Consider the following 19,589-nt stretch of genomic DNA (forward strand, 5'->3'; position numbering starts at 1 on the left):
CTCTCCAAAGGAAGTGGCAGTGCAGTTCATAGCATTCCCCTGATTGTCGACCAGTCTTGGCCACTTGGTAGTTTTCGGCCTAGTGACAGGCTCTTACTGTGACCAAAAACTAGCTTTACCTTTCTTGACTATTTTGAGCACCTTTAAATATATCAAACTGTGATTAATAACTTGAATAGAGCTCAAAGTACGTTAGAAACTTAAAACTGGTGCCTGTTTGCAGTGGGAACTAAGCTTTTCAGACTGCCAGATAGGATTTCCGAGAGGGATTTCCCACACTGTGGTGAAAACCCCGCTGCTGCTGCTGCCTCCAAGCTGCCTCTCACCAGGAGCCTAGAACCTTAACCTACCAAGATCATGGATCGCTTTCCTACCCACCCACACATCTGCTGACAGCCTCCATACTCCAGTCTCTGAGCTACCAAGAACTACTTTCTGCTGTGAAGGAACAGGCATTAAGTTTGTTAAACCTCTTGAGTGCTTTAAACAATATTAGCAATTTAAAAAAATGTTTGTAGCATTTTAGATTTTTAATTGTATTGCCTGAACGGACAGTGTAATACCTACAATATAAAAAGCTGCCAGAAGATCACTGGGACAGTTTCCTAATGATCTCCCAATCAAGTCGACAGATTAACCAGATCTGATTGTATTTTAATTTTCATTACTACTCGGGGGATCAAGGGTTATGGCAAGAAAGCAGGAATGGGGTACTGAAGTTTCATGTTCAGCCATGAACTCATTGAATGGCGGTGCAGGCTAGAAGGGCTGAATGGCCTACTCCTGCACCTATTTTCTATGTTTCTATGTTTCTAACACTGTGGTTTTATATGTTGTTTATCGGCATTGATGCACCGACCAGAAATGAACCACAGCTTGCTGAGAAATTAAGGTCAAGGGCAGAACACTACCGATGTTGAAAAGTATACAAGATGAAGTAAATCAGATAGGGGTTAGGTGACAGTAAGCTTCAGTAGAATATAAGAGGAAGAGAACAAGGGAGGTATGGAGTTGAGGTCCTGAGAAAGAATGAACTGGAACAGAAGCTAAACTTGGAGCCTGTTGCCGTGAAGGGAACAAGAGTGCAGGCATCCATTGGATTCCATTGCCATTTTGTATGTCGCCCAGCAGGCAGCATCTAAACTAAGATTGATTAACCATAATATTTTCGCAAACCCTTAAAGAGCCATTACTTATAATCATTTACTTAAGCTGTTGACCACATCTGACACTGAATTCATTGCACATCAGTAGTAGAAGTCAATTTAATTACTATTTAGTCATCTCAAACAAGGAAACAATCTATTACCAAACAATGGCAATTTGAGTTTACACAGCGTTGACTTACAATGAAAACTAAAATACAGTCAGATCTGGTTAATCTGTCGACTTGTCAGACCTGGGAAACTAGATTTTGCTCTGCAATAAAAATCATCTGAATAAATAGACATCAATATTTCCTTATCTTTTTTAAACTGTCCACCTCCACGTGGTTGAAGTAACTATTCGTTCTTATCGCCAATGTTGATCTTGCGATTTTGCTTCTCATCCTCATTCTCATTGGAGTACCTTTCTCCTCTTCATTGTCTCTCCTTCATTGCTTGCTGAACAAATGAATTAAAGTGGTCTAGGTGTAATTAGATTTTATTTGTGATAGATGTTAGTTTTTGGGGGAGAAATTCATTATAGCCCAGGAATGGGCGGTAACTTTAGAAAAGTTTGAGACTTAGCGCCACGCAAAATGTAATCTCATTGGTCAAAGAAAGGATTGGAGCGTTAAATCAAGCGCTAATGGCATAGCTCAGTGGTGTTACACTCAAAGCGCTAAGTAATATCCAGTGCAGTCTAATCGCAAGTCATCATTGCCACAGGCGACTGGAGTGCATCGTCACCCCGGCAACCAAATTTTAATTTGATTTTATATGTTTTAAAGTTTAATTTGTTTTAATTGCCGGGTTTTAGTGTCCCCCTCTCCTTTTTTAGGGGCACTTGTAAAATATGGTTTTAGTGCCCAGAAAAAAAAACCACAAAAAAAACTACAAAAAATACAACAACAAAAAACAAAACAAAAAAAAGGGCCTGGAAAAATGTTTGAAGTGTCCCCCAAATCGGGGGGGCACTTGATTTACTGTTTATTTTGTCTCCTAAAAAGAGTTGTGGAGCTGTTGGAGGCGTGACCTGTTCATTTGCAGCTTGGAGCAGTGAGGGAAGGAGCTCTCTGCTTTTGCTCCTGCCTGAGGCCTGGAACCCTGTGAGACACCCCAGGCAGAGGAGGAAGGGGCCTACTACACATCCATCCCTCCATCCAGAGGGAGAGGAGGAGACAAGGAACTTCTTCAATATTTCATTGCCACAGGCTCTTTCTAGTTCTGAAAGGAGAGGTTAATTGATGGTGCAGAGCCTTATTCTAGTGCAGCACTTTGATATATTGTGAGAATAAAAATGCCACTCATTTTTAGTAGCCACAACACTTCGGAGACTAAACAACCTTTAAATGACTGAACTCACCTGTTGCACAATGTCAAACTGGCAAGGAAGCAGTGAAACAGCACTAACATGACAGCTGCGATTCATTCCTCATGATCCCTTTAAGGAGCGCCCCTGGAGCCGGCATCGCCTGCTTGATGCCTCCTCTCCCTGTCGCTGTCGGGGCGAGGCATTAAGGCAGGAGGGTGACAATGAATTTTGTAGATCGGGCGCCCAGTTGCATGCTCACTGATGTCACGATCTGCCTGGCGCTGTGGTCCCCGGCGCTAACTCGTAGCGGCGGCGCTACAGGGAAGCTGGATTTGGCGTGTGTCGCTGGATTCGCCTCACCGCAGTGCTACTGCCTCAGCACCCCGGTAATGCCCCCGCCAGGTGCTAACTAAAGGCGCGAATGTACCAAATCTTTCCTGAGTTTTTTGGCTCCTGCTCTGTGACAGATATTGGGAAATTGCGGAATGTGTTGATATTTTAAGATTTGTTATCCCAGGTTTTCAAATATTGACATGGTACTAAACTTCAACTCCATGTAAAAGCAACTTAAATTTCAATTTGTCATATTTTTATTGTTTAAGGGAATTAACAAAGAAGCTGACATTACCAATTTAAAGTAAACATTCGATCCAATCCCAGCTTCCTGTTCCTGAAACAAATATGATGACAATTGCGCACATAGGGAAATTTGTTACCGTGTGTGTCAGAAACACGATGATCCTAGAAATTCGATCGCGTCTGAAAACGGACACAGGAGACATGGCTGCCATGTCTGTTCATGTGACCACAGGGATCCCGTTACACCTCTGTTGCACCCCTGCTCTCTGGTCCAGCTTTATTCTGCTGCAGCCATACTTTTTTCTAAGCCAAGTAGCTCAGTTTGTCACATATTTTGACATTTAAAGCATTTAGCAGGTTATTGTGGAATAAGCTGAATTGTTCGCTCCTGATACACTCATCCAGGGACTGAGGCTCCCCATCAACATTGCATACTCAGAAAATCAGCCTTCACATATCCTAATATCATAGAAATACACAGCACAGAAGGAGGCCATTCAGCCCATTGTGCATGCGCCAACTCTATCCAATTAGTCCCACTCCCCATCGCCCTACAATTTTTTCATTTTCAAGTATATATCCAATGTCTTTTGAAAGTTACTATTAAATGTGTTTTCAAGCAGTGCATTCCAGATGATAACAACATGCTGTGTAAAAAGATTTCTCCTCATCTCCCCTCTAGTCCTGTTGCCAATTACTTTAAATCTATTTCCCCTGGTTACCTACCCTCCTGCCAGTTAGAAGTGGAACTAGCTTCTCCTTATTAACTGCATCAAATCTGTTCATAATTCTGAATATCAGTTCACATGCACTTGAGAGCTGATCTGTGACACTATACTAGGATGCTTTGAGAATCTGTTGACTGACCGAAGCTTGCTGACTTATCAGGAGCACTGGAGCCTGAAGGATCAATTTCAATAGGCCAAGCAGCCCCACAATTACAAGTCTGACAAGCTGTCTGCAGATTTTATTCCTTCTTTCCCGCAGAAAATAACTTTCCGAGTTATGATGCTCGTGCCTTCTGCCTATTGTGAGCAAGGTGGTCTATTGCTGCAGGCAGCACAGTGTATACTTGAAAACTCTGCCCCCCACTTGCAATGTTACACCCCACATCAAAATCATTTACTTTATCTCTCACCGCAAAACCCACCCCTCGATTATGGATTTACAGGATCTCCTCCATTATTACTTCTTGCAGTATTCCTGTCAAAATGCTGCCCCGGTCTCTCCTCTGCCCCAATTCTGACCCAGTTGTGCGTCTCCAATCCTCTCTCCTCTCACAATTCTATTCAGTTTCTCTTGCCCTTACGCCGACCCCGTCCAGTTTCTCCTATAGAGGTGGTGACATGTGAACAAATAGTATGACATGCTACAGGAATTATTTTATCAGCTCTTGCCAGGAAAATTAAAAATCAGCAAAAGGAAAAGATAGAACGCGAAAACAAAGAACAGTAAAAACCAAATGATGGCCCAGGAAAGCCACAGGTTTGATTCGTGGTCTGCGCTGAATTACCTGGATCTCACCTGAGGAGGCAGGTGGAGCATTACATTGGCTTGTGTTCCCCATGAGTTAAGGAGAGGAGAAATCAGCCAGCTCCTGCTCGAAGGTCCATATATGTGGATGTAAGATGAAGACAACATCTGGCTTGACTGTGAAGAATCCACAGTCAAATAGCCTCTTCCAGATACTTCCTGTGTCCCTGTTTGTGTTAGATGATCTTATTGTAGCTCTAGACTGCACATTTCTCAAATGCTCCGGCGATTGAGATAAGATGCTACAATGTTACGTGGATTTGGGCAATCAAGCCAAGGTAAGAAGATTCCAGAAAATGTTCTAAACATTCATCCATGGCTCCTTCGAGCTGCAAATCCCACTTGTTTTGCATATACTGTGCCCATGCATTCCTCATAGGTCCTAACTAGTACTGAAAGCTTGGACAATTAGGATTTCTGTTTAAAAGATTAAGTACATTGCAAATCCATTTAAACAAATAAAGCTGATATATCACATTGTTAAATCAAAATAAATAAATCTCCCAATGAGTGAGCAAGAGTGGACAGGCTTGCTAGAACACTTTGGCCAACTAATAGCAGGTCCACTGAATACACAGCTGGGAGAATTACTGGCGTTCTCTGACTCTGAGGTTATTTTGCAAGCCAGGGGAGTTAAGATATCAGATGAGAATTAATTAGATGAGAATGGAGGGAGGAAAGGGCTCAGAGTGAAGGAGAGGTGCAACAAAATAAAAACAGATTCTAAGATAGCAACATGTTACTCGAGATAAAGCTGAAATCATTAACTACATGTATAAAATAATTCACTGTACTTTGGAAATAACAGAACATTAGATGGAATCTTCACAATTACCCCTCCCCCCCTATAATTCCACTTAACGTAAGTCAGAGGCTGTGCTGTTTAATAAGGACAGGGGCATTATATGATGTAGCATACCAAGTATTATTCTGCTGCTAAGGTGTAGGCGTATGCCTCTTTAAGGCTACAAAGTGTAATTGCTCCTGTTTCTTGACATAAATGCTGAAAAGGTTACTGGATAGGAGGACTTTATTTCCCTTTTTGCAAGTATTTAAGGCCACAAAGCCTAATTGTTAAAAACATTTTTAATTGCTGTCTAGTGAGGTTACTCAGAATGTACTTGTTGTTTGGTGGATGGTATTTACAGCTGGTGAGAAGCATCCGGCATTAAAGTATCTGGTCATGTCTTCTCTCTGTTTTAAAGCTTTGACTGCTTTCTCTCCGTAACGAAGTGTGATGTCTCGTAAAAATACATTTTCCAAATGTATGCTCCTCCTGGCTCACTAGGTAACCAAAAGATACAGACTCTGCAGGGGCATGCTTTCCATGGGCGATCAGCAAGAGGCCATTTTTTATATGCGAGGTTGGACACTGAATGTTGACAAGCTGTATTATAAATCTGATCTGATCTGATCAAACCAAATATACTTTGCATCGTGGTTAAGTTACGGGACTAGTAATCCAGAGGTCTGGACTAATGATCTGAGATGTGAGTTCAAACCCCACCATTAAAACCCATCTGGTTCACTAACATCCTTCAGGGAAGGAAATCTGCCCTAGATATGACACCAGACCCAATAGCAATGTGGTTGACTCTGAACTGCCCTCTGAAGTGGCCTAGCAAGCCACTCAGTTATAACAAACCGCTACAAGAAACAATAATAAGAATAAAACCAGACAGACCACCAGGCATCGATCTCGGCACCAACTTCAGATATGACAACGGCATCCCCAGCCCAGTCCTTCTCACTAACATCTGGAGACTTGTACCAAAATTGGAGAGCTGTCCCATAGACTAATCAAGTAACAGCCCGACATAGTCATACTCACAGAATCATACCTTTCAGCAAGTGTCCCAGATCCTCCATCACCAGCCCTGGGTATGTCCTGTTCCAGCGGCAGGACAGACCCACCAGGGGTGGTGGCTCAGTGGTATTCATTCAGGAGGGAGTGGTCCTGAGAGTCCTTAACATTGACTGCGAACCCCATGAAGTCTCATGGCTTCAGGTCAAGCATGGGCACGGAACCTCCTACTGATTACCACCTACCGCCCTCCCTCAGCTGATGAATTAATACTCCTCCATGTTGAACACCACTTGGAAGAGGCTCTGAGGGTAGCAAGGACACATAATTTACTCTGGTTGGGGGACTTCAATGTCCATCACCAAGAGTAGCTCGGTAGCACCACTACTGACCAAGCTGGCCGAGTTCTGAAGGATATAGCTGCCAGACTGGGCCTGCAGCAGGTGGTGAGAGAACCAACACGAGGGAGAAACCTACTTGACCACATCCTCACCAATCTACCTATTTTAGATGCATCTGTCCATGATGGCATTGGTAGCAGTGATCACCGCACTGTCCTTGTGCAGACGAAGTCCCGTCTTCACACTGAAGACACACTCCATCGTGTTGTGTGGCACCGTGCACCGTGCTAAATGGGACAGATTCAGAACAGATCTAGCAACTCAAAACTGGACATCCATGAGGGCCATCAACAGCAGCAGAATAGTATTCCACCACAATCTGTAGCTCATGGCCCGGCATATCACTCACTCTACCATTACCATCAAGCCAGGTGACCAACCTTTGTTCAATGAGGAGTGCAGAAGAGCATGCCAGGAGCAGCACCAGGCATACCTAAAAATGAGGTGCCTGTTATGTATTGTCCATGTACATTAAATGTACAGTTACAATGGTGCGCCACAAGGGGCACTGTGGTGGGAGACCCGAAAGTACCTGCGAGACAGAGTATAAAAGGCTGACCACCACACCTGAAGGGCACTCTGGAGTTACACAATAAAGGACCAAGGTCACAGCTGTTACTACAACACCAGACTGTGTGGAGTCAGTGATTTGAGTGCTACATACATCACAAATTGGCGACAAGGACACGGACGAGCTCTTCACGTAACCATGGCTACTTTGGGCGCGCTAAAGGATTTCACAGAGGGTAATGAGGGGATGCCTTTACGGAAAGGCTCGAGTACTATTTTATAGCAAACGATCTGACAGGGGACACGGACGCACAGATAGAGAAGTGTAAGGCGATATTGCTGTCCAGTTGTGGCGATGAGGTTTACTGTCTCGTCAGGGATTTGCTGGCACCCGCGAGCACCAAGGACAAGTCATATGAGGAGCTGATTGAACTCATTGGTAACCAACTGAAACCAAAGGAGAGCATCCTCACGGCCAGGCACAACTTCTACCACCACTGCAGGCCTGAGGGCCAGGATGTCACAAAATATGCTGCGGACATCAGGAGACTTGCGGCGCCGTGCGATTTTGGCAAACACCTTAACGAGGCGTTGCGAGACGTCTTTGTTATGGGGATTGGCCATGAGGGTCTCCTTCATAAGCTGCTATCCACTGAACCTACAGTCAGCCTGCAGCAAGCCATCAACATCAGCCGGGCGTTTATGACCTCGACTTGCAGCACCAAGCAAATGATCCACACGGTCTCGAACCCGGCAGGCACTGTCCACAGGATAGCGCCCGTCATGGACAAAACTGCAGAACGTGGCTCTGCCCAGGGCAGAGAGCATGAACCTCAGGGTCCTGGAACTCAGAGTCCACGAGGGGGGCTAATCGAGTAGCACCATGCTGGTGCTGCGGAGGAAGCCATGGGGCTCACCGGTGCAGGTTTGCGGAGTATACGTGCAATACCTGCCACACGAAAGGCCAGCTTCAGCGTATGTGCAAAAGAAACACATCTCACCGTGTGGCTGAGGAGATGGTAGATGATCCGCTATCCAGTGAGGAGCATTGTGGTTTGGCTCGACGGGCCTCCCAGTCCCAGGTAGAAGAAGATGATGCGTTTGGACTGTATACGTGTACTGACGGTTCGGCCCCAGTGATTATGGAAGTCAAGATTAACGGAGTCTCAGTGAGTATGGAAGTGGACACGGGGTCGGGTCAGTCGCTGATGAGTCAGGAAACTTTTGATAAACTGTGGATCAACCCAGCTGCACGACCCAAGCTGGTCCTGGTCACGGTGAAGCTGCGTACCTACACCAAGGAACTGATACCTGTTCTTAACAGAGCGGATGTGCAGGTATCTCACGGGGGCGAGACACATGGTTTACCTTTGTGGATCATTGCAGGCGATGGGCCGCCGCTACTCGGCAGGAGATGGATGGGGAAGGTCCGTGGGAGCTGGGAAGACTTCATTCCTCCACAGACCGCTGTCCCCCGTGTTCACAGGCAGAGCAGGCCTCCACCTTGGGATCAGATGGCAGCGAAGGAAGCATGTGTGGGGTTGGGCAGAGCAGCGGTGGCTGTCGACTCTCCCCTGCAAAGTCTGAGAGTGAGAAAGAGGCGCTGGAACCAGCAGCAGCAGCGCCGACCGAGCTGGAGAAGAGAGAAGGGAGACCAGGCAGCAGCTCGGTGGATTTCTGGTAGTGGCGGATCTCCCTCAGAGCCACGGTGACGGGTCTGTAGCGATGAGGCTTCTTCACTCCACCCGTGGCCAGAGCACTCTTCCGGGCTGCTTTGGTCGCCAGCTGTTTGCGGGGAGAGAGAGAGGGAGAACAGGCAGCAGCACAGCGAGTTCAAGAGGGTGGCGAGCCTCGTGGCAGCAGAGATCTGCAGCGAGAGACAGGCAGGCACCAGTAGAGCACCTAAAATGGTGGCGCCCAGTAGAATCCTCGTGGAAAAATCAAAATGCCGTCTTAAAAGGGAAATGTACCTGGGAGTCTTAAAGGAGCCTTACACCGTCGGCGGTCCCCACAAAGAGACTTTTGTCAGGGCAGGAGTGAGTCAAAATGATTACTGCGATTTGTATGATGACGTGATTTATGACAAGAGTTAATATTTTGGTGCTAAAGTGATTACTATGATTAAAATGATTGCGATGATTGGTGAAAAGAGAGAATATCACAATGCACAGTTAAAAGGGTTAATGGATCTGTGACTAACATGACCAATGGATTCATGCGATTTCTGATTTTATGTGATTTATGCAATTGTTCAGCGGCTGCAGACAAGCCGCAAAAGGCAACTATTTTCTGAGAACAGAGACAACGCACCAGTTGCGATACCCTGCCTCAGCGCAGCCCATTACCTCGGGCAAAAAGGGGCAGTATGCCGCCACCACACCTCATCCAGTGGAGCTGGGATTTAATAACTGTTCAGTGTACCTGCAACCTTTTGATATAACTCTTCAACGCATAAAAATGTACTGTCTATGTGTACCTACTTTCTACTGGAGATTATGTTTGGGTCGTGCAGCTGGGTTAATCCAGTTTATCAAAAGTTCTCCGACTCACCAACGACACACCCGAGCCCGTGTCCACTTCCATACTCACAGGGACTCCGTTGATTTTTACTTCCCTTATCACTGGGGGTGAATCGTCGGTGCACGTGTACAGTCCCAACATCTCATCTTCTTCTGCCTGCTCCTCGCTGGATGGTGGATCATCCCCCATCTCCTCAGCCACATGGTGAGTCGTGTCTCTTTTACACATACGCTGAAGGTGGCCTTTAACGTGGCAGGTATTGCATGTGTACTCCGCAAACCTGCACCGGTGAGCCCCATGGCTTCCTCCACACGCCAGCATGGTGCTGCTTGATTGGCCCCCCTCAGCGGACTCTGAGTTCCAGGACCCTGAGGTCCGTGCTCTCTGCCCCGGGCAGAGCCACATTCTGCAGTTTTGTCCGTGGTGGGCTCTATCCTGTGGACAGTGCCTGCCGGGTTCGAGACTGTGTGGATTATTTGCTTGGTGTTGCAAGTCGAGGTCATATGTGCCCGGCTGATGGTGATGGCCTTTGTCAGGGTGACTGTGGGTTCTGTGACCAGCAGCTTGTGAAGGAGGCCCTCGTGGCCAATCCCCATAACAAAAACGTCCCGCAAAGCCTCGTCAAGGTGTGCGCCAAAATCACACGGCGCCGCGAGTCTCCTGAGGTCCGCAGCATATTTGGTGACATCCTGGCCCTCAGGTCTGCAGTGATGGTAAAATTTGTATCTGACCGTGAGGATGCTCACCTTCGGTTTCAACTGGTCACGAATGAGTTCAGTCAGCTCCTCGTATGACTTGTCCCTCTGGTGCTCCCAGGTGCCAGCAAATCCCTGACGAGACAGCAAACCTCATCTCCACAACTGGAGAGCAATGTCGCCTTACGCTTCTCTCTCATTGCGTATGTGTCCTCCGTCAGGTCGTTTGCTGTGAAGTAGTACTCGAGCCTTTCTGTGAAGGCCTCCCAATCATTGCCCACGGTAAAATCCTTTCGCGAGCCCAGAGTAGCCATGGTTGCGTGGAGTTCGTCCGTGTCCTTGTCGCCAATGTGATGTATGTAGCACACAAATCACTGACTCCACACGGTCTGGTGTAAATCTAACTGCTGTGACCTTCATCCTTTATTGTTCAGCTCCAGAGTGCCTCCCAGGTGTGGTGGTCAGCCTTTTATATTGCCTGTTCTAGATACTTCCAGGTTTCCCACCACAGCGCCCTCTGTGGTGTACCATTGTGCTTACATTACATTTAAGGTACCAGGACGATACACACATCAATACATAACAGCCCTCATGGCTAAAGGGATCAAGGGGTATGGAGAGAAAGCAGGAAAGGGGTACTGAGGTGATGGTCAGCCATGATCTTATTGAACGGTGGTGCAGGCTCGAAGGACCAATGGCCTACTCCTGCACCTATTTTCTATGTTTCTATGTTCCGGTGTTTTTTTATTTCTCTTTCCTATGATTTTTATTTGCAGGTCTTCAACCCTCCCTGGGCCTGACTCCATCCTTGGCGGCACTTGGGCAGCAAGAGCCTTTGCTGCCGAGATTGAGAGCTCCCACCTGCTGCTGCCCAGATTGACGGCGAAAGCCATTGTTTGGCCGCTGGGCGGTAATGCCATCTCATTTAGAGGAATCTCCCAGGCAAAGTACCGCCCGGTCTCTCGGCGGCCATTGGTGTTCCTTTGGGCAGTACTTGGGCAGGCCTCAGCTTCGACTGAGTTCGTACCCTATGTCCCCTAGTTTTAATTTCCCCTCTGAGTGGAAATATCCTCTCTGCATCCACCTTGTCGAGCCCCCTCATTATCTTGTATGTTTCGATAAGATCACCTCTCATTCTTCTGAACTCCAATGATTATAGGCCCAACCTACTCAACCTATCTTCCTAAGTCAACCCCCTCATCTCCAGAATCAACCTAGTGAACCTTCTTTGAACAGCCTCCAATGCTAGTATATCCCTTCTTAAATACGGAGACCAAAACTGCACGCAGTGCTCCAGGTGTGGCCTCACCAATACCCTGTACAGTTGTAGCAGGATTTTACTGCTTTTATACTCCATCCCCCCTTGCAATAAAGGCCAACATTCCATTTGCCTTCCTGATTACGTGATGTATTTGCATGCTAACTTTTTGTTTTCATGCACAAGGACCCCCAGATCTCTCTGTACTGCAGCACTTTGCAATTTTTCACTATTTAAATTGTAACTTGTTTACTATTTTTTCTGCCAAACTGGATAACCTCACATTTTCCAACATTATACTCCACATGCCAAATTTTTGCCCACTCACTTAACCTGTCTATATCCCCTTGCAGATGTTTTGTATCCTCACAATTTGCTTTCCCACCCATCTTTGTATCATCAGCGAACTTTGCTACATTACACTCGGTCCCTTCATCCAATTCATTAATATAGATTGTAAATAGTTGAGGACCCAGCACTGATCCCCGTGGCACCCCACTAGTTACTGTTTGCCAACCAGGGGGGCCTTGCCTTGTGTTAGAATAATTAGTGTTATGTTTCATGCAAACACATCATGAAATCACATAAATCAGGTCAGATCACGTCAATGGGCCACTTGCATATGACCTCACTATAACAATAGTAGCAAGCAACTCTTTTGGCTATTTCAGCCCCTTACCACAGTTTACACTCAGCCTACTCCCAGTCAGAAGAAGCTTGACTTATGAGGAAAACATTATAAATGTCATAAACATCACATCCTGTTGATACATTTGAAGTGGTTCTATAATATGCTGGAGCTCCTGGTACTGTGCCATCAGTCCCATTCACAGGACAGAGCAGATTTCATTGCACCAGTAACTCGCCCAGTTATTTGAGAGTTGCAATCACAGATTTCCTTTCTTGCTGCTGTGTGTTACCTAAAGTTTTATCACCTTACTTTAAGTGATTTGAATGCAAAGCTCTCCAGAAGTTCGGGGTCTAAATTGTCGAGAACTGCGCATTAATAAGGGAAAAAAATCACTATGGATATAAGAAACGTAGAGCACCATTACACAAAACCATACTGCTGGCCTGTAAACTCAGTCTGCTCATCACCAGATGGAACAGAAGCGGATGCCTGCAGCTTTGCCTTTACTGCCTTGGATGTCAAAAGGGAAAACCTTCAGTGATATTCTCCATAGGCAGCAGCATCACCTCACTTATTTAGCAAGGTTTGAGTTTTTACATTGCCTATTTTCCCACTGTTCCTGTCTGAAGAGTGACCTTCATGTACTGATCTTTCCTTTTTATTTTTTAATCGGGTGTTAAAATGTTTTGGGGCATTTTCCTACATTAACGGCGCAATATAAATGCAAGTTGTTGTCCGGTGCTGGTCACGCTGGGCTCTGCTGTATAATGTGGAAACCTAATTGCTACAAACAGTGCAAAAGCATGGGACCAAATTACCAAGTTTACTTTACTGAAACTGACTTGCTTAACTTTTATGTGCATTCGGAGATCGGCATTTACATGAGTATATTATGCTGTTGATTCCTTAAATGTCATGACATTTATGCTGGACCGTGCAGCTGACGGAATGAGCCCCATGCGCCTATCACACTACTTTAATATAAAAGCACCTTTGGCACTGCCATTGAAGTCCTCCTCAGAGACAGTAGTACAACTTTGCTCAGATTACAGGGCTGCCACTGAAGCCAGGGTTGATGGCAAAGCCAGCGTTATGATGTTTTTTAGGTGGGGAGAACTGTACACAGTGCAATTTTAGTTCTGTCATGATTACCATCAACTAGAGTAGATATAATCAGTGAAGGCTTTTAGATTGTAAAATCTCAGTCCGACAATAGTTTCTGTTTCCACTAAATATTAATATAGCTCAGTCGTACACAGATTGACTGGAAACTTCATTTACTGGGACTATACGTTTCAGAGACTTTATTATCAACAAAATCAAACTACTTAAAAATCCCACAGAATTAAAGGCAGTTACATCATTAGCTTATCTGAACAGCATACCTTATTTACATTTGACTATAGAAAGATGCAAATGCTATTCACATAACATATTGGAATAAATATGGTAACCATCCTGCAACAACAAAATTCAGCAGCATAAATGAGTGTTTTAGCAGTAGTGTTGACTCCAAAGGAAACAGACTTTAAATGACCCTATAAGACAATAAAACGTGACATTTACGAGTCTCGCATCAGTACTTACTGTGAGCGCCTTGATATCCATGTCTGAGATGCTGACAACAGTTCAAACAAAATGTGTTATCTCTTTGATGAAATTATTAACAGCCAGAATGCTTATGGATCTCAGTCACTCCATTTGCTGCTCAGAGCTGCTGTTGTTAAAATGAGAGCGTTTGTGCGTGTGAGTGAGAGAGATAGTGGAAGGTGGAGAAAGAGCCAGAGCTGAATAGAAAATACCCCCAAAAAACTATTCTTTCCATTTGCATTAAGCACTAATGTTTACACAGGCTAGGAATGTGAACAGCTTCCCTTCCATCTGTGGGAGTTAGAGAAGTCCAGAAAAGAATGCAACTTGCCAAAAAAATATTCTCTGGATCGACAGGGAGAAACAGAATATGGAAAGAGAGAGAGAGAGAGAGAGCATAAGAGAGAGAACACCACTGCAGTATCTAGTAAAACAATCCACTGACAGGAAAGCAGGCTGCAGTAGGCTTAGGCTAAAAATTACACAAAACATTATCTGCTATGAAACAGAGAGAGCCTTGGGACAAATGAACAAGCCTCTTATCTTGCTATGCAGAGCTTTTACATACAGCACAATAATGGTCTCAACAGTAGTCAGTTAAAATTGTCTCTATGCCAGTACATTACAGTCATTCACTGGCTCTAATAGACCTAGTAAGAATAATTCTCCTCTGCACTCTCATTTTACTCTTTGATGAATGCTGACTGGCTTGTATTATTGTGTTATAGCAGGCTCAGGTACTCAACAGTAGCTGGCTGCACAAAGCAGCCAGGCTCATTTGTGCATTTTTAAGTGAATTTTGCAGCAATCGAAAAGGAAGATTTGAATTAAATAAATGAATCCACCAAAGGTGTGAACCCCAGTCTGTGCTGAGCTGGCTGATCTCAGCCAGGGCACCAATAGGTGTGCTAGAATTGGCCTCTACATCCCTGGAGCATGTGGTGATAAATCGGCCAGGGTTCTTGCTCCTGATCACTATCCAGTGACTGCTGCTAGGAAGTGTGCACACGTGAATGTTGGATGAAAACAGAATTTGTTTCAGTTATCATTCTTAGTCCCATGGTTGAACAGCTTGCCAACATTCACTGTCTGCTCAGCCATGAAGACTGGCCACTAGGATGAAATACTGAATGTTACGCGAACCCAAGAAATCATATCCTAATAAGAATGACTGAAGAATGGATAAAATCAGAAATAAAACATTACTCAGGGTCATGATACAGAATGCTCACCGATATCCCATTGGATGGTCAGTGATTGGATTTCCAGGTCTGCCTCTTACTTCAGTCTTTGCTGTATAATTGCCATTGCTATTGGTAGTTCTGCACTGTTCAACCCTCCCAAACTATCCCTCCCATTCTATCCCATCCTCCCAAACTATCCCACCCTCCCAAACTATCTCATCCTCCCAAACTATCCCACCCTCCCAATCTATCCCATCCTCCCAAACTATCCCATCCTCCCAACTATTCCACCCTCCCAAACTATCCCACCCTGCCCCATTTTATCCTAAATATCCCAGACTATTTCAGCTTATCTGATTATTGCAGTCTTCCACACTGTCCCAAAGTACATCAGCCTCCCAGTTGTCCAACTGTCCTAGATTATACCATACTGCCAGACAATCTCTGCATGGCATAATGCACCAAGTGTCAGATTAAATACAACATAAATCCAAGCAACAGATAAAAGATAAAACAGATTAGAGATCATAATGCACAGTAACCCAAATTCTTTGCCAAACAACATGGCACATCCTATCCTGTAAATATCTCAACTGATTATCTCAGAGTATTTCATGACTTTGCTCTGTGTGTCACTGTTGTAATTTTGGAAAGAAAATGATTTCAGAACACTTTAGCCATACATATCAGGTTTTGGATAATAATTCAATAAACGAGTAATTTGATTTCAATATCTAAAAGGAGCATGGTATGCCCAACATATAAGGCACTTTGCAAACATGAGACGTCAACATGTTAAAAACGGAACAGGGAAATATGCGATTTCTTCAGGATACAAAGGATCACTAATGTTAAAGCCTTGTAATTGAGGTTCTCCAATCGTTCAGTGAACTTACTAGGCAGTAGCTGACCCATACAAACCAGGAAAAACCCAATGCTAATTTAGCTGTTCTCAGCTGGAACTACAATTGAGTTAGGGAAGAAACATTTAGCCTGTGTTCTTGTTCCTGAATGCTATTCAGCAACATTTACTGAAAGTGTCCATGTGTGAATCTTATTTCAGATAAGCATTGGGGTTTACTGCAATGCCTTCATACTCAAATAGCCTGCTGACACTCACTGTGATATTTCGAACATGATACTGGTAACTTGAGCAAGGTACTAGAGGGTGACTAGTACCAGCAGAATTATAACCCAGGAAGGAGTCAACACTTTCATAAGACAAAAGGAGAAAAACTGGCAGAAAAATCTTTTGGAAAAACAACCTCTACAAGTGTAATGGCAATCAGGGAATATGTAACAGGAACTGCCTGTGGTTTGATCAAATCAATACTTTAACCAAAGATCGGGAAGTATTAGTCAAATAATAGCAGCCTGTAAGCCAGATCAACAATTTGAACTAAAAAGCTTTGCTGCGCAATCAAAAAACGAGGGTAAACCTTAAAGCCTCCAATATTGAGACTTAGTATTGTAAGTAGGTGAGAGGGCTGTCTTATGGTGAGAGATTGTGCAGAATGGGCCTATACTCTCTGCAGTTTAGAAGACTGAGAGATGATCTCATTGAAACATACAAGATTCTGAAGGGAATTGACAGGGTAGATGCAGAGAGGTTGTTTCCCCTGGCAGGAGAGTCTAGAACTAGGGGGCATAGTCTCAGGATAAGGGGTCAGACATTTAAGACAGAGGTGAGGAGGAATTTCTTCACTCAGAGGGTTGTGAATCTTTGGAATTCCCTGTCCCAGAGGGCTGTGGATGCTGAGTATCTGAATATATTCAAGGCTGAGATAGATAGATTTTTGGAGTCTAGGGGGAATAAAGGGATATGGAGATCGGCCAGGAAAGTGGAGTTGATCTTATTGAATGGTGGAGCAGGCTCGAGGGGCCATAGGGCCTACTCCTGCTCCTGTTTCTTATGTTCTTATATCCTATTTGACCTAGTTTTACAAAAGTTGATGTTGGTCCCAGATGGTGAACCAAGGCCAGGAATTTTCTCAGGGGTGAACTATTATCTTGGTCGAATCAAGGACCACATGGTACCCCTCTTGAGCTCTTATTCCTAGATACAATAGTGGTGTCATAATCCATGGCTCCAGAACATATCCTTGGTCCCTTTCAAGTAAGGCTAGCAAGATCAACAAATCATGGAGGTTGCCAGGGTAATCCACATTATTGTGCATGATTTTGTTCCTGTATTGCAGACCACTGTATATTTATGGAATGGTAGCCCGTTCTCGCATGAATGGTCCTGCAATCAGACTAGGGGCACCGATAGCCACATGAGTGCTATGAATTCCATGCTGGGCATGTAGGAATTCTGCTACATGATAGAACTGCAGGGCTCTTTCTTACACTTAGCTGCTCTGTGCTGGAAATATGATGAAATGCATGGCCCTGACAAACAAGTCATATTACCGGCTAAATACAATTATGGACTGAAGGTTGGGAGATGTGACAGATATCTCCTGCACTTGCCTGGAAGAGGCTTGTCACATAAATGTTTAAAGCAGCTGTAACCTTGACAACTGCCCCTGTACTGCAACCGCTGGCTCCAAGTATGAGTGTGCTGAGTTCAATAATGACTTTTGGGAACCTTAGTTGCTTAGCTGGTATCTTCTACAGCTTCAAATAAGAGACCAGCATAAAGATGCCATTTCATCTGTCTGCCATGCCTGTTCTGATCCTCCTCCTCCAAAGAGAGAGGAATGCCTAAGAGGAATAGTCATAGCTGGACATTAATGAGCTCTCTAACAACTGCAGCTGGACAGTCACTGATGAAAGATGCAACACATCTTCAAGTAACTATCAGGATGCCTCCAACAAGTTTCAATAATTTTATTTGTCCAACAAGACTCAAGCACTTCAGAAACAATCAATTGCTAAGAGTCCAGCAATAGCTTTAACAACAAGGACTCAACTGAAGGGACTAGGCCTCCCTTGCAGCACCTATAGGTATGTAACCTATTGTGGCATTCCTCTCCCCACCTCCATTACATTATGGGGAGAACACTTCATTTCAGTAAAATTGCATCCTTTAATGAGCTCTGCTCATAGCTTGTGTGCAGGCTCCAAGAGCTGAAAGTGCTTCCCTATTGCAGACTAGGCCCCAGTGCCTAATAGTACTAAACTTCTGTGCTCGAAGTGTTGGGGTGATCCGGGCACTCAACATCACATTATTAGCCTCATGGTGTTCCAGAGGCTGCATTTTATTATAATGTTTTTTGTTCCCCTGATGGATCCGTTGGTAAATCCAGGGCATGAATAAATCATATAGATCATAAAGTTCCAGATTTGAATCCCAGTCTCTGGTGAATTAACTGATTTCAGTTGTGGTTGTTAGCTGAGGAGTTGCAATTAACCTAAGCACATCCTGGACCAGAACATGGGATGTCCATAAGGATTCCTGTTACTAATTGTTCAAAAAGGTTAGTGAACATTTTTTTATTATTTTTTCCACAGCAACTTACCTTGCTGGGGTCCTCTGAAGGTCTTCCAATAGTTTTTTATTTTTTGTTATTGATTTTTATTTTTTTGTCTTCGACCCTCCGTGGGCCCGACTCCATCCTCAGTGGCACTTGGCAGCAAGCATCTCGGCCGCTGAGAATGGGAGCTCCCACTGGCTGCTGCCCAGATTGGCTGCAGAAGTCCCTCATTTGCTGCCCGCCGACCTTCGAGGGGCCTTCTTCATGAATATCCTGCCGAAAGTACTGTCAGGTACCTCGGTGGCCATTGGCGTCCCTTGGGCGGGCAGAGGCCTTGACCGAATTCGGGTCTTTAAACTTGTAAATGGAGAACAGTTACAACAGTAACAATAATAAAAACAACAATATCAACAGCAACAGGAAAGAAATGCTGCACACATCTCTCCTCCATCTTATTCTAAGACTGCCCACTACGCTTGGTTTTGTTGACTCCACCCCTGCCCGCAGGCGATGGCGCAGTGTTTCTCGGGTTGGTGACAAGCTTATTCTTTTGAACATCTCGGGTAATGCGCGCTTCTTGATGGGGGGGGTGGGGGGGAGCAGCCGGTAATGTGGAAGGTCCGGCCTGGGCCTCTTCAGAGGCTGGTCTGGGGATTGGAGTAAGAGAGGTAGTTGACTCTGTCAATGGGCACGGGGGTCTGAGCATGTTCCATTATTGCAGCAGCTAACTCAGACATTCCCTCCCTCATGTGCCCTGACAGTGTGTCAACTACTTGCAACATTCCCCCCCCTCATGTTCACTGACAGTACATCAGCTACCTGCGACATTCCCTCCCTCATGTTCACCGACATTGTATCCGCTGCCTGAGACATTCCCTCCCTCATGTTCCCGGACAGTGTTCCCATTTCTCGTGAGAGTGTTGTTGCTTCTCCTGACAGTCCCGATACCTCATCAGCTAGCCCACTGATGGTGTCCAGGAGTGATCGGGTAAGGTCAATGCTCTCCGC

The 19,589-nt window shown here is 45.0% G+C and overlaps 1 protein-coding gene across 1 annotated transcript in view; it reads right to left on the minus strand.

Annotated features, from left to right (window-relative positions):
* LOC139265084 (rho GTPase-activating protein 6-like) overlaps window positions 1-14,054 on the minus strand; it is a 202,526-nt gene extending 188,472 nt beyond the window's left edge. Inside the window, exon 1 of the mRNA XM_070881975.1 lies at window positions 13,976-14,054. Coding sequence (XP_070738076.1) covers window positions 13,976-13,996 — 21 coding nt within the window. The 5' untranslated portion in view covers window positions 13,997-14,054. The remainder of the gene's footprint in view (window positions 1-13,975) is intronic.
* Between the last annotated feature and the right edge of the window lie 5,535 nt (window positions 14,055-19,589).

Source organism: Pristiophorus japonicus, chromosome 6 (genome assembly GCF_044704955.1).
Source record: "Pristiophorus japonicus isolate sPriJap1 chromosome 6, sPriJap1.hap1, whole genome shotgun sequence".
Taxonomy (NCBI): Eukaryota; Metazoa; Chordata; class Chondrichthyes; family Pristiophoridae; genus Pristiophorus; species Pristiophorus japonicus.